The sequence below is a fragment of the Cupressus sempervirens genome, chromosome 3 (assembly GCF_028749045.1).
Source record: "Cupressus sempervirens isolate cs-2001-9-10 chromosome 3, ASM2874904v1, whole genome shotgun sequence".
Taxonomy (NCBI): Eukaryota; Viridiplantae; Streptophyta; class Pinopsida; order Cupressales; family Cupressaceae; genus Cupressus; species Cupressus sempervirens.
This window is the reverse complement of record NC_143120.1, coordinates 554,975,297-554,991,380: the sequence shown is the minus strand read 5'-3', so window position 1 is coordinate 554,991,380 and position 16,084 is coordinate 554,975,297. Positions and strand designations below refer to the sequence as shown.

The following is a 16,084-nucleotide window of genomic DNA, read 5'->3' as shown; positions in this document are numbered from 1 at the left end:
GAGGACCACCACAGGTTGTTTACCTCTCTTGCACCTACATAACTTTAGCACACCCTCTTAGCAAGAGAGAGATCATTCAAATGACAGTGTGTGTCTCAACTTGACAAGCTCAATGGAGCTGCAATCAAAAAACTGTCAATAACAAAATTCATCACAAATTTTCTCAACATGATATTGTCATCTCAGCATGACATTCACCATAGCTACTCCCAAAGGGTGAAAGAACAGAAAAACTAAGTCATGGTACTCTCTTATGACATCCACCCTCTGGGAGTAGCCATGGTAGAAGTCATATGTGTGATTCCATGACTTAATTTTTGTTTTTAATTCACCCTTTAGGAGTAGCTATGGTGATATTTTTATTCTGAGATAACAACTTTTATTGACGAAAATCTATGATGAGATTTTTGTTGACATTCTTTTTGATGGCAGCTTCGTGCACTTGTCATGAGGTGACAATTGAAGACCTCTCTCTTGTTAAGAGGGAGTGTTGAATTTTTGGGAAAGCAGTGAGACAGATCTTCTGCCTCTAATGGTCTGCTATTTTGCTTTCTGTTCAGTCTCGTACCTGAGCCAAATTCTGTTCGTCTTAAGCTATTATTCTATGCTTTATTCTTATTGCCAACTTTGTCTCTCCTGTCACGAGCCGCCGCAGAAGTTTATCATCATTATGATTCATTAGTATTGTCATCGTGCCTTACTATTTTTTCTAGCCTGTTTTGTTCGTTTTCCTCTACGACTCGGGTCGAGCGGGCACTTTTTATTATACTTTTCACTGGAATCTGTTGTCTTTCCAAAAACTGTTTAGCCCTTATATTTTGTACTTCTGTTTTGGTCTTTAGGTATTTTGTTTGCTAACATCTTTCTTGATTGACATGGAAGGACTGTGTATCTTAAAAGTGTAACTTGTTTCTGCCAAATTTTTTGTTTTGATAAAATGTAACTATGGTCTGTAATGGTTAGAAATTTACTCGCCGTTGTGTTCCATTTTATTGTTTTGGCAGGTGCTGGATGAAGTGCAGACATATATCCTTGTGAGCAGATATCTTGAAGAAGAAGATGCCCTAAATTATGAATTCTCATCTCTGTTTAAAAGGGTGAGTTAAAAACTGTGGCTGGGATGATCACACAGATCTGGTTACATTAATTTATCTCTAGAAGCTATCTAAAATTGACTTTACTTCATCAGACTTTTAAATTTTTTTTTTTTAGAAATCACTGTGTTACAAAGGTAACAGTGATTTCCAGATATAAATTAAAAAAATGCAAACCTGTGGAAAGAATTTCAGAAATCTAAAGCTGAGTTACTATATGGTAAAAATTATTCATTGCCTCTATTATTAAACAGTATAGAGAGAACAAGATTTCTTACTAGCAATGTTACCTGGAAATCATTGGAATTATTTGGTAACAGATTGGTTTCCTTCTTGGTAGCATTGGCGTTTCAAGAAAAAATGATGAGAATACAACAAGCTGCTTGAATGAGTAAAAGGCATATTAATTTTTGGAAAAATTCAGCAGTTTCTGTAAAATAGGGATATATTATGAAGAAAATTGAAATGCAGTAAAACTAAGACACCTTAATGCATTTTTCAAGGAGTGTGATTAATGCTTTCCCTATGTTAAAGTTAATGATGTTACATCTGCTATATTTCATAGACAGGTGATTTTTTTAAAGTTTTTTGTAGATTTATGCATTACCTTGCATAAACATAATATTCTAGTTAATGGACATTACTGCATTCTTCTTAAAGAGTAGCAAATTTATTGGACTTAGATATTTGCTTCATATTCTAGAAGTCTTTGCTTGTTTGAAAGTATTCGGTCACTTTTGATGGTCCATGGAGTGTGATAAATTAAGGATCACGATTTTGGCCACTTCAAATGGATTTAAATGCTTTAATTAGTAAAAAATCATACAATATGGATTTGAGTTTAATAGAAAAGAAATGTCTATAATCTAGTAGTAAGTTTGGGAGCTTACTGCAATAAGCAAGTTCAGAGAGCCTGATGAGATTGGTTCCCACATTAAAGGTTCTATTTCTAGTGAACATTTGTATTTGGGACCCTTTTGTTTGCAATTTGCTTTTACTATTTATATAGATTGTTACATACACGAGAGTCATCCTTACAGAAGTAGTAGTAGTTAGTACCCTCGTTGTAAGAAGTGTGATTTCTTTTACTGGTATACATAAACCTTCATTGGGAAGAGATGCAGACACTTCACGACCACCACTTGTGTCACACCATCTGATCTTTACAAACTAGTGCAATTTTTTTGAGCTATCAATACTGTATTACAAACATTCAATAAGATATTAAGAAATGATTAGTGGGCTACAAAAGTATGGATATTATTCTTTTCAAAGAAAAAATTAAGTGATAATGTCTTGAAGTTTAAAATTTCATATTAGACATTATTGAATTGGGAGCTCATACACAAAAAAATTAAGGTGTGCTATGGAGTCCTAATACGATTGGAACAAACTTAATTTGGCACAAAATGATTTCTTTACATTAGAATTGTATTCATTTGTAAAGATGAGCTCTTAAAATGTGTGTATTTCATTTTTCTTGTTATCTGCAGATTAATATACATTACTTCTTGGAGCGACAATGCCTTCTAAAATGCACTCATCAAGTCCTGGTGCATAGGTGTAAGTTGACATATTTTTCTTTACAAGTTTCTTTACAAGCATCATTTAAGCTTGAAAGCCAAGTCTGTTGGGCAACCATAACATTTGGCTTTATATTTCAGTGCACTTCTGCTGTTTAACAATTTTGACTGTCTGCATAGCATTTTATTTGTCTATTATCTTCTGTCTTATTCCTGGGCTGTGACATTTATGATTTTATTTGAGCGAAAGTGTGCCAGATCTCTCATATCTAGTTACTCATTTTAAAGATCTTAGATCCTTTCAGTTGTGATGCATGGATCATGATATACATGTTCTGTTCTCTAATAATTATCATCTTCTCAAAGACATGTTCTTATTGAAATTTCAGCATGAGATGATGTATTCTTAACCCGGAAAGTTAATAAACTTTATTGTCTGAGGGAAGGCAAGACTTATCTGACTTCCCAAAAATATAATAAGTATTGTTTTGAGAGGAAAGTGTATTGCCTGTATTAAGCTCCTCTGTTAACTTGCAACTGTTGTCATCCAATACACTATGTTTTTTGGATTAGGCTTGAGATCCAAACAAAGGCATATTTGTATGTTTCCATCTCATGTTTGTATTGTTTGTTTAATAGAAACCGAGTCTTGCCTGTTTTGAAAATCCTTTCGGACATGTTTCTCAACTATTCCTTTAAATGATAGTTGAAGAAGGAAGACTCCCCTTGTATGCATTTGTCTATTAGGAAATTGAAATTGCTGCTGAAAACATGGAAAATACGAATCATACTTGGGAGCACACTGGCTTCATGGAAAAAAGAGAAGCATACAACCCCAGGGTAAACATAAATAATGATATTTATTCAAGTACTGTCTCTGAACAAGTTAAATTCGGTGATCACAAATAAAAATGTCACACATAAACTCATTCTTTGTAAGCTTTTGAATTGGCATTTTTGATCATCACAAGGAACATGTTTGGTGCAATTTTGAGGAGACATTTGATTGAAAGCAAGCTGCTTATCATCTTGAATTGAGAAGAGACACAGCCTGCATGAAGGCATGTAAAACTAAGAAAAATCACACAGCACTTATAATTTGTTGCATTGTATAATCTTTCGCATATTCACATTCGTGGCTGCAAAATAAAAACCTAGGATGAGGGTGTAATGCCCCCTTCTCCGCACTAGGCCTTCCTGGTGCCTTGTTGGTCTATCTTTCCTTCAAGATAGGCTAAAAAGGCATTATTTTTGAGGATGCCAGCCAGTCATAGGAGTTAATTTGGTTTCGCTTGGGAAATATTTAAAGTTGTGGGGCTTCTCTATAGTTAAGTTACTTTAAATAAAGTGGATTTATAAAGTTACTTTATGACTTAAAGTCATTTTATAAAAGTAACTTAAGTGAGTAAAAGACGAAAATGGCTTTTATCCCACATTGCCTAGTTGTTTGTACTTCCCCTCTTATCAAGGTTATAAAGGCAACAAGCTTCCTTGGGATTGGCACCATGACATATACCAATATCTTGAAGACAATCTTGGTTGCTTAAATGTGACAGTTTTTTCCTCTTAAGGACGAAACTTCTTAAGAAGATTTTTGGAGATTGGACGTAGCCCCAGAATCTCTCCTAAGATTATCAGAATCAGGTACAAATTTGCAGATTAGTATAATATTTCAGTCGGGTTTACTTCAGAGGTGAATAGGTTAATGGTGGAGTCACATGACACTCCTTGTACTAGCTGGATAGCCGTATGGACAGCCCCATTACAGTTGTGAATGTGGAAGCAGGCGGCACCAAACACAGCAGACGGTAACACCATAGATTTGACCCACTCCAAAATGATAGTGGACGGTATCAGTTACAGCTAGCAGTAATATCAAGGCATAACGTAGAGGGGAATCTAGGAGGTTGAGACACTAATGGCAGGAGGTTGGGAGTGGCGTGCAGTCAACACTGCACGTGCTGCAGCAGTGGGTGGACACGACAAAGCCAATACCAGTCGGAGGTCCTACTATCTTCTCCCTCCAATCATGTCACTCCAGTTTAAGGCAGAGGTTTGCTTGCCCTTTTGTAGAGGTTGCCATAGTTCAGAAAATCCAGTGGCAGTGTTTGGAGTGGCAACTGAATGCTTCCATTGAAGGGCCCGCATTAGTTCGTGGCTCATTTTGCATAGATATGGGTAATATCTACTGCTTGCGTCCATGACAGAGCAGGGATCATTACTAGCGGATTACAACGCCATTACTCAAGCTCCAGCACAAAAACTTCTTTGGAACAGTTTGCCAATTTGTTTGGGCAGCAACATCATAAATTTTTTATAACAATCTTAGTAAGGACATTACAGTGGTATCAAAGCCACAAGACTTGCCAACTTATGGGTAAACTTTTGCAATATTAGGCTGGTCAACACAGGAAAAATGTCAGATAGGCATGAATAGGAAGCCATATAATTTTAGTCAGATCCGACCTGAATAGGTAGGATCTTCAGACTAGATTGATATTGAGGATAGTTATATAGTTAATGAGGAGCTAACCTTTGAGACAAGTAGACAAGTTGAACAGGGTGAACAGGTTGAATAGATATAGATCATTCAAATGACACACAATGGGAATGAACAAGAACGGGAAGTGAGGGAAACTTTGCGAGCTATTAGAGATGGACATAATAATATCGCTACTGCACTTCAGCAGCTTACAGGTGCTATGCAACAGCTAACTCTGACACAAAGGAGAGCACCGAGTCATCACAGTGGAGGTGGTAGTGTGGCAGGATCACCCCAGTCTGCTAGGGCCCCCACTCGGAACACCGACAGACCATTGATGCCCTTTTTTGCTGAGAACAATGCTGAGGAAGAGGTAGCCCAACTTGCGGCAACGTGTTTACTTCCAGAAAATGTTATGGCTATGTACGATGAATCAGATCTGTTCCCTGATCAGATTAAATAGAATTTGACCTTTATTCAATACATGAATAAAAAAGGGAGTTGGAAATGACAGAACAGGACAAGAGGCCTAGGGCACAAAATAGAGACTTGAAGCATGCAATGAACAATTTATCTCTCCCCAATTTTGATGGCAGTAGTAAGATGTTTGCTAGGGCTTGGATTCACAAGTTAGACACATTCCTGACACTCAAACCCATGTTGGAAACATAAGCTAATAGATTTACCATGATGCATTTAGAGGGAGTAGCATATGATTGGTGGCATCGTGGACTAGTCACCCAGGATCATGGTCTCATTACATCTTATGAGACTTTTAGCTCTAAGCTGATCACTTGTTTTGACATGGACATTGAGGTCTACTACAAGGATTTGGTGCAATTGCGATGGGGAGGATCTTTAGATGACTTCATTGATGAGTTTCAACGGATCTCAGTTATGGTTCTAGATATGATGGAATGTAAGGTAATGTTGTGCACAGAGGGCTTACATGACAGATTTAGAGGTTTGGTCAAGGTCCTTAAACTAGGCTCTTTGGATGAAGCTATTAAGATCACACATGATTTGGACTCACCTTCTTCGATACTACAACCTTCTAAGAAACCTTATAAGGTGTCTACTTCAATCCAGAAGAACAAAAATCAGAATAGGACTTCACCCCCCAGGTTGGACTTTGAGACACAGAATGAATTGAGGAGGAAGAAGGTATGTTTCACCTGTAGGGAGCCATGGACACCGGATCACAGATGGCTTGGCAAGGGTAAAATACATTATGTTGAGGTTCTTTCGGAAGAGGAGGATGAGCAACATGGAGGCAACGATGTTGACGGCAGCGATGAGGAAGGAAGTGACGAGCAACTTCCTAAAGAGAGGAAGAAGGAATCCACTCCTAGACAATTCCCTTTCTAGCGATCCCACTGGTCACCCCTTTTGTTTTAATGGCGAGGGCAGTGTATTGTGTGCCTTTTAGATACAGGTGCATCACATAATTTCATAAGCACACATTGGGTATCAAAGAGAAAGCTACGAGTTGATGACATACTCGAGTTCGAAGTTAGAGTAGTAGGAGGTGATAGATTAAGGTGCATAGAGATAGTGCCAGGGCTTTCGATTCACTTTGATGACTTTCTTCTAGAGGTAGATTTTTATGTTGTTGATTTGGATGGATTAGACGCCATGTTGGGAAGAAAGTGGTTGCAGACTATTGGCAAGTACACAATTGATCATAATAAGATGCAACAAGAATTCTTATAGGATGACCGACAGGTGATTCTCAAGGCCATGCCAGAGGGTGAACCCAGAGTGATTTCAGCTCACAAGATGGAGGCTATTGTGAGGCGTGATGACATTGAGTGGGCAGCGCACTGTTTCATTTCCTCTAAGGCTATATCAGGTTTAGGACAACAATTTCACTATGACATTTTGCTGATGCTTGATAAGCACAAGAGGGTTTTTGAAGACACAACCTCAAGTATTTCCGTAGATGGAGGGTTTGAGCATATCATTGAGTTAGAGGAGGGCACCAAACCCGTCATTACCACTCCTTATCGTCACCCTAGGCACTATAAGGAAGAAATAGAAAGTACGATCAAGGAACTCGTAGACATGGGACAAATTAGGCCCAACTCCAGCCCTTTTGCTTCTTCGGTAGTTCTGGTGAAGAAGAAGGATGGTACTCTTTGCATGTGTATTGATTATCATGCTCTTAAGAAGAGGAACATTAAGAGTAGGTACCCTATTCCTCACATTGACGAGTTATTAGAGGAATTACATGGGGCAGTCTATTTCTCAAAGATAGATCTACGATCTCGATACCATCAAATATGTGTTCGGGAGGAGGAAGGGCATAAGACAACTTTTAGATGCCATTACGGACACTATGAATTTTTGGTTATGCCATTTGGGCTCACTAATGCGCCGACCACATTCTAGTCATGTATGAACCACATTTTTAAAAAGCAGTTGCACAAGAGTGTGTTGGAGTTCTTTGATGATATCTTGGTTTTTAGCAGGACTTGGGAGGAGGATTTGGAACACCTAGATGAGGTACTTAGCATTATGAAGGATCATTCATTGTTTGTGAAGGAATCGAAGTGTGAGTTAGGATTGATTGAGATTCTTTACCTTCGACACGTGATTGGTGCAGATGTGGTTAAGGTGCACCAAGAAAAGGTACAAGCATTCCTAGATTGGCCATCTTCGAGAAACATATCAGATTTGAGAGGCTTCCTTAGTCTTTGCTCTTATTATAGGAGGTTTGCTAAAGGCTTCTCTCAGACAATAGCTCCCCTCATTGATCACACACTAAAAGGGGCATTCAAGTGGACAGAGGATGCAAAAGTAGTCTTGAAAAGCTCAAGAAAGTGATGAGCACATGCCTAGTTTTGGCACTTCTCAATTTCTCTCTCCCTTTTGTCTTAGAGTGTGATGCTTCAGGGATTGAAATTGGCGTAGTTCTAGTGCAGGATAGACATTCGATAGCTTATGAGAGACAAAAGCTCTAAGATAGTGAGAGATTGTACTCCACCTATGACAAGGAAGTGTTGGCCATTATGCACGCTTTAACCAAGTTTAGACAATACTTGGTGGTTCGAAAATTCACGGTTAAGACAAACCACAACAGCATGCGATATTTATTAAAACAAAAGGATTTGAATGAAATACAACAAAAGTGGGTCAGCAAGATTCAGGCCTATGATTTTGATATCGAATATAGTTGCTGATGCTCTTTCTAAGAGATCTTCAATGGTAGAGTCTTGCCCCATTTCATAGATATCAGCTAATTGGAAGTCCTAGTTATTGGTTGAGTGCTCTAAGAATACTCAAGCGTGTCAGGTTATGGATGGGCAACTTTAGGATAATAGGTACAAGGTAATTGATGATATGATTTTAAGGATAGGATTTGTCTCGTGCCCGAATCGAAGCTCAAGGTAAAGATTATGAATGCTCTTCATGGCACACCATCAACCGGACACCCAGGTTTCTTCAAAACCTATAGGTAGGTCGAAGAAAGGTTTCCATAGAAGGGCCTCAAGGACGATGCCCTCCAGCATATCAGAGAATGCTAGACTTGCTAACAGAACAAGTCAAAGCACAAGTTCCTCCAAAGACTATTACAACCTCTTCCTATTCCAACACAGAAATGGGAAGGTATCGTCTCATTGTATGACTTTTTGCTTATAAGGGGTACGATTAACTACCCAAATTTAAAACAAGAAGCTAATCTAAGCTTTAATGTAAATCAAACCTCCACACCAGGGAGTACTAGGTACATGCATCTCGAGGATTAAGTACTCGATAGCATCAAAATCAAAGTAAAACAACAAATACATCTAACATACTATTCTATCAGATATTAGTCTACTCCATCACCATGATAATACAACATCAAGATATAACATGTGCATCAAGTAAAAGTATAAATCACAAGTGACATTCTACACCAAAGAATCCAAGTGCATCAAGAACCAAACCTGGAGCTAGAAGACTGTCTCTGTACTCCGATCCCCAACAACACGCTATAGGATAATTATGAAGGGACTCTAGTGGAGTGTAATCACTTGGCTCGTACTAGCCCTAGTTGTATATGGTATGGTAACTCAACTCCCTCGAGATGTCTCATACTTGGTGTGGTAACTTAACTCTAACAGGAGGCCTCACATCGTTCCCTTGCACCAACTTCTGCAAAAGACTCGCTATCGCTCGGACACACCACCCTTGCACCGGCTCCCTCGGGATGCTTGACTACCACCCGAATGGTAAGATCACATATCTTTTAAGTTTTATCCCATATGTTTAATTGGCTATCACTTAATTATAACCTCTTAACGTACCTTGTTGGCCACTTTCGGAGCAATGTACATGAGAGAAGCCACTCCACACGTCTATCTTGCATACCCATGCTCACCACACGACGAGTACCTATAAGCAATGCGAATTCCCAACTCAATCACTCGACTGGCCTAATTCATGGAGTTCGGATCTTGCAAGATCTCGCCATATGATGCATAGGTGCTCGTGGGTGAGCACAACCAACTCCACAAAATAATCAGTGTACACCGATGCAAGGGTTGGATATGAGAAATGCAATAAAACAACCAAGTACAAATAAATCACTCAGTCAGGCATCTTGCCGAGAGTATGGATTCTGCAAGAATCCCAATGTTCAAAGTAAAACCATGACATGAAAGGAAACACGGGAGATAATCCATTTCCACAAACCAAACATACGGTGTAAAATTCCCACAAATATTGGGGCACACAACAAAACAAGAAAAATGCCCAAAAATCAAACATTCTAGAATTCAACGAAATAAAAAATCCACCTCCAAAATAGGTCAAACATGCAAAACTCACATGCAAATCTCGACAACATAACTCCATCAGAACTTTAAAATTAGAACACAAAACATGAAATGCTCAGTTCTGTCCAATCGGGTCGAATTAATGCATCAAAATAGAGAGGAACACTAGTTCTCAACCTCCAACCTTTAACAATCGAAACCAGGAAGTAAAACGTACTAAAACACAAGAAATGGGAAAGCCCTACCTCACACAAAATGCTCAAAATCAGGGATAGCAACCATGAAATGCATACACAGCTGAATACAATGAAGCACTCGGTAAAGGAGTTTCTTGCTACGAACCCAACGCGCCTATCCTTGTGACGATTTGGCAAGCCAAGCTCCCATAACAAACAAATCACCAGAATGGCCAAAGAAGGTTTGGAGGAATTTCTCCAAAAACCATGAAATAAACAAGTGAGAAGTGAGAATTAAAACCCAATTTTGCCAATATAAACACTTTTTATAAAAGTGATATAAATTTGAATATCAATTAACTTGATAATCTAGTTGGTCACTTTTCCCAAATAAATTAGGCAATTCCAAGTAATTGGAATTCAACTATGACAAATTAGCCGTTAAATAAAATAATTAAAATCAATTATAAAGTTCCCCCCAAATCAATTAAAGCAGCATTAAATAATATTTTTGGCGACAACCACAGAACTTTGAATGCATAGACATGCTCACGAGTCTAATTAAATAATGCATCATGAATTTGGATTTACTGATTACTCAAGGGTTAGTAACAACAAGATACATTGCCCATACAGGGACGATATTGGTGGAACATGAACGATTAAAGTAACTATCTCCTGGTGCCAATGTCGAGGATATAGGTACATACTTAGATCCCAAACTCAGGGCGAATGTACCTTATACCTATTCAGTAAACAAACAAACGTCAAGTGCAGATGCTCAATATATAATAATCGAAGCACACAAAGACACATGATAACGTGAAGGAGAACAAGACACCATCTAGATCTCGCAAGATAGTGACTATGATTCCATTCCCACTTCATACTGGTACCAACGAACAATCCACACAAAGCAGTGGTGCAATACAACATAATGATATATAATTATTTAAATTGAATCATTTAAATAATCCATATTCGTCCTGTAGCATATATTTACTGAAGGTAAAAGACCGATATCCACAACATAAAAGCACACTAGAAATGAATCTAATAATATCCATTTGATAACTTGTAAATCGTAAAAATGCCAAATTACAAAATAAATTAGACATCATGTTACATCAGTTGGAGCAATATGCAGATATGATCAAACATAATAGTAACACATCTAACATCTAGCAGGTATGATACTATAATCAAAATAAGTTATATCTTTGGTCAAAATAACCAAGGAACAAAATGCAAACACAAAAGGGACTACATCCTCCCCTACTAGGAATAGGCTTACTCTTGGAAGCTTGTAATAAGGGTACAAATCTCTAACCGTATGGCATCCTCCCGAGTGGCTGAAGTCTCATACGGGTCCCACTAGACCCTTGCTCTACATCTCGATCTTTGAGGGTTAGACTTTGATGTTGAAGAATGGGGATAGGCTCCAAAGGAAGTTTTTTGTCCTTTACCTCTAAAGCATCTCAATCAAGTACATGGGTCATATGGGTAAGGGGAATATAGTATCTCAAAACAGATAAATGGAAAACATCATGGATGCGTGATAGGCTAGGTGGCAATGCCAAGCGATAAGCAATAGGACCAATCCGCTCTAGTATCTCAAAAGGTCCAACAAAATGTGCTGCTAACTTAGAGCCTTTTCCATAATAGATGGGGCTCTTTTATGGACGAACTCTCAAAAATACTTAGTCACCGACAAAAAAGTGGAGTTCCAATCTATGGGTATCTGCGTACTTCTTCTGCCAATTGTGGGTACTAACAAATGTTCTCTAATATGAACAACTTTTTGCTCCATATCCTGAAGCATATCAGGATCCAAAACTACTTGGTCCTCTAATCGATCCAAGCTCAAAGGGGTACAACAAGGTTCATCGTACAAGGCCTGAAAATGTGACATGCCAAGAGAACTATGGTATCTATTATTATAGGCAAACTCAACCAAGTACAAATGGTCCTCCCACCTCGCCTACCAATCCACTACATACATGCGAAGCATGTCCTTTAGAACCTAATTCACCACTTAATCTGTCCATTTGTCTCTGGGTTGTAAGTAGAACTAAAATTGCGCTGTTCGCCCAACGCATGTTGAAGAGTTGTCCACATGCTGAAGTAAACATTGGATCTCTATCGGAAATGATCCTACGAGTAATCCCATGTAACTGAACATATCCTGAAGAACATGAGAGCTACTAAGCCAACAATATATGATGCTCTCATGAGTGAAAAGTGAGCTATCTTGGACAACTTGTCCACCGTCACCATAATAGCATCATGACAATGTGATGACATACACAACCTTGTGATAGAATCAATAGATATAGTATAGATCAATCTTCGAGAACAATCTCATTCACTTCATGCAATCAAATAAGTCATCTATCCTTGACAAAGGATATTGGTTCTTCACTATCACCTTATTCAATTGTCTTTAGTCAATGCATAAATGCAATGATCCATCCTTAATTAAGATGACTGGTGTGCCCAACGAGGATACACTAGGACGAATGTGACCCTTGGCCAACAAATCCTCTAGTTGCAATCAAAGCTCACTCAACTCTTGAGTAGTCATGCGGTAAGGTGCCCGTGAAATAAGCTTTGCTCCCATGATGATATTATCAATGTGAAAATCAATGTTGCGCTGCAGCTACCTACCAGGTATCTCATCATTGAACACATTTGCATACTTGTGGAGGAGTGGGTGATCGTTAAGCAACACCTCTCGACTCTCAACCCCATCAAGGTCACTAATAGAGATTGCAAATATCTGACATCCATGCCTCACACTTTGTTGCAATTGCTTAGTTGAGATCATTCGAACTGAGTCCTGTCTCTAGACCTCTACAAGCTTAACTTGCTCATGTGTGTCATTGACACATTGTACCAACTTGCATCAGTAATCAATACTTGCTTGATGGGAAGTTAAACAATCCATACAACACAATGCCATACTTTGTTTCAATTGCTTAGTTGAGATCATTCGAATTGAGTCCTGTCTCTAGACCTCTACAAGCTTAACTTGCCCATGTGTGTCATTGACACATTGTACCAACTTGCATCAGTAATCAATACTTGCTTGATGGGAAGTTAAACAATCCATACAACACAATGCCATAAGATCCCAAGATCAATTGTGGTGGTGAAGGGGCCCAAGTCCAACACACAACTACCAACTAGGGAATCCACAGTCATTTTGGGTTTTGTGGCCAGCTCAACCTGCCACCTATCTACCCATTGTGCTACCACTAGCTCACATCACTTGTGGGAGTTGCAGCCAAGGCACTCCGTCAAATTAGAAGTCAATGACTTCTCAAAAATATGCAAACGAAAGAATGGAGAGTCGACATCCATGTAGTTACTACCTTATCTCCTCCTTGTTAACGTGTGTTAGAAACAATAGTCCACCAAGATAACTGTGGGGGGGGGGGGGGGATGAATCATTTATCCAATAATTAAACCACTTATTTTCATTAAACAAACTTAACCATTCAATCAAAGTAAACAACAACCATACAAAGATGCACATAGACAATTACACTAGATATGTTGACTAGGGAAACCCTTGATCAGAGCGAAAATCCCGGTGAGAATGATGCCCACAAGATGATGTACTAATATAAATATTCCTTGTTAGAGGATAGAGTATGTTAGGAGTCTGTTACAACATTTAGTACAATGAGTCCTTCTTAGGAGACTTTGAATCCCGATTAGGAGATTCCAACCCTGTTAGGAGTTGTGGTATAATGTATGCAAGAAGAGTCCACTGCCCAAACATGCAATTTCAACTGCAAGAAGAGCTCACTGCCCAAACAAATAATTTACTAGTATCTTCTTCATTCCTCTGTACTTTCCTCTGTCCTGTCAACCGGACCAATCACTGTCAAACCTTGTAGACCAGGTCACAAACTTGAGATCCAAATACCAAACCTCGGATCAGTTAGAAAAACCTCGGCAATGAAGTTTCCTTCACTTCCACACTACTCAGCTCAACTTCACATTACTTACTGCTCTACTGCTTTCCGAAATTTCCAAGTCACATCTATCCATATTATTATAAAGGAAAATATCCTTCCTTTATACCGAGTCCATAAAACAATTCCTGAGTCAACTGTTAGTCCTTATCAACTATTTATTATGGGACCTCATTAAGAATATGTTACACTTAGCGATAACATAAATTTTCTGCTTTGCAACTTGAATAACTTTTCCGTACACTCAATATTATGACGAGCGAGCTTAGCCATGTCATCACCAATACGTCTTCTTCATTTTCTCAACCTCGATCATCAAGATATCAACTTTGCTAAGAGATATAACTAGTTTACCAAAACATGCCTCTATAAACTCTATCTCAGAATATATATCACCAAAACTTACATAACTTCTTCTAGACTTGTCTTTTTTGCTTCCGACGTTAACTGCATATACTAGATACTCAGAAGTATGTCTCATAACCTCGGGTGCTTATTGTGCTCAACTAGCCATCTGTACTAACTTAATCTTTTGGCTGTTCTTCTGTCAGATACCACAGAAGACATCAAACATGCTATGTTGACATCAATGACAAACTTAGTCATGAATGTAACATATCATCATCAAACCAATCTTCCAACAATCTTGCCAATCTTCCAACAACGTGTACATAGTAGCAGGAAATATGGCCCAACACCAATATTATCGAATAGATTTTTCTCCAACAACGAAGAATGATTCACGATTATAGAAGAATGTAATTCCTATAAAGGGTCTGCTTCAGATTATATTATGAATGAAAATATTTGAAATTACAATCCCCAATAATCAAGTAAAATAATAAGCAAGAATAAGTGGAGGTGATTAATCAAAAGTATAATATATTTTAAGAGACATGACTTTTCATTTTGAAAACTCACACTCCAAAATATATGAGATATATTGAATTCTTTTTGGAGAAAAATAAGATACAACGAGAAGACATATTCGACAAAAGCATTTGAAGAAGAAATATTTTATTTTACTTGCAAGGAGGAATAAGGAGTGAAAAGATGATTTTTTAATGAAATTTATTTATTATATTTTAATGATAAATAAAAGCCTTTTGCTTTTTGATTATTTAAAAGGCATGGAGATTTAAATTGCAGTTGATTCGTCCTTTATAATTATCTTTAAATTTGTAAACAATTTAAATGTTGAATAAGTGGACACAGACATTTAGCATCTTAAATGTGATCATCATTGATATAGGGGAATATTGATTTGTTTCCATATTTGTGTCTAGTTTGGTTCCCTACTATAGGAGTTGAAGTTCAATTTGGACTAATTTAAGATTGCATATATATATATATATATGTGATTTGTCACATCTTGATTATTAAATTGTTGACTATATAAGTGCATAGAACTTTATAAAATTGTAGGTGAAAATCTTCATTGTAGTTGACAAAGTTGCTTGAATAATTAAAGACACTGGTCTTTTGAATCATTGAGGTATAATTATTGGGTTTATATTTGAAGTCATAAAATCTATATTTTCCCTCTTACAAACATCAAACCAATTGTTAAGAACCATATACAAAACATTCAATTATTTCAAGCAAGCATTCAACTTTATTTTGATCAAGTTCAAGGATTTTTCCAATCGGAGAACTCTCAAAGATTAAATTTTCTATAGAAAAGCTTCAGATTAAGTGATTAGGTTTGGAGTAAAGGTTTACCCGCCTAGGTGTAGCGAAGCCTGAAGTGCAGGGGAATTGATGTCATTCCCGTTTGTTGGCCAGAGCTGATTGTGCAATCCTATTGGAGAATTGGCAAGCTCTTGGATTTCCAATCTGTGGTTTTGGGAACCAACACGCTAAAGGTCTCTCGTCATGTCCAACTGGATGGTGTTCTCATCACCCTCAGCTTTACCTCTCCTATGTGCCCTTTTATTATCGGCTGGTGTACAAGAATGCTCATGCTCTTTGCTCTTCTCTTCGCGCTTAGACATGTGGGAGTCTATACCCTATGATCCAACCACCATTTTTAGAACCTTCAATTTGAGGTCCCAATCAAGCTA

At 37.9% G+C, this 16,084-nt stretch overlaps 1 protein-coding gene across 2 annotated transcripts in view; it reads left to right on the top strand.

Annotated features, from left to right (window-relative positions):
- Positions 1-16,084, top strand: part of LOC149567622 (nucleoporin (DUF3414)) — a 337,999-nt gene that overhangs the window by 21,104 nt on the left and 300,811 nt on the right. For both annotated transcript variants that reach the window (XM_089820876.1, XM_089820877.1), the window contains exons 3-4: positions 1,005-1,097; positions 2,588-2,657. In XM_089820876.1, the coding sequence (XP_089677002.1) occupies positions 1,005-1,097; positions 2,588-2,657 (163 nt within the window). The remainder of the gene's footprint in view (positions 1-1,004; positions 1,098-2,587; positions 2,658-16,084) is intronic.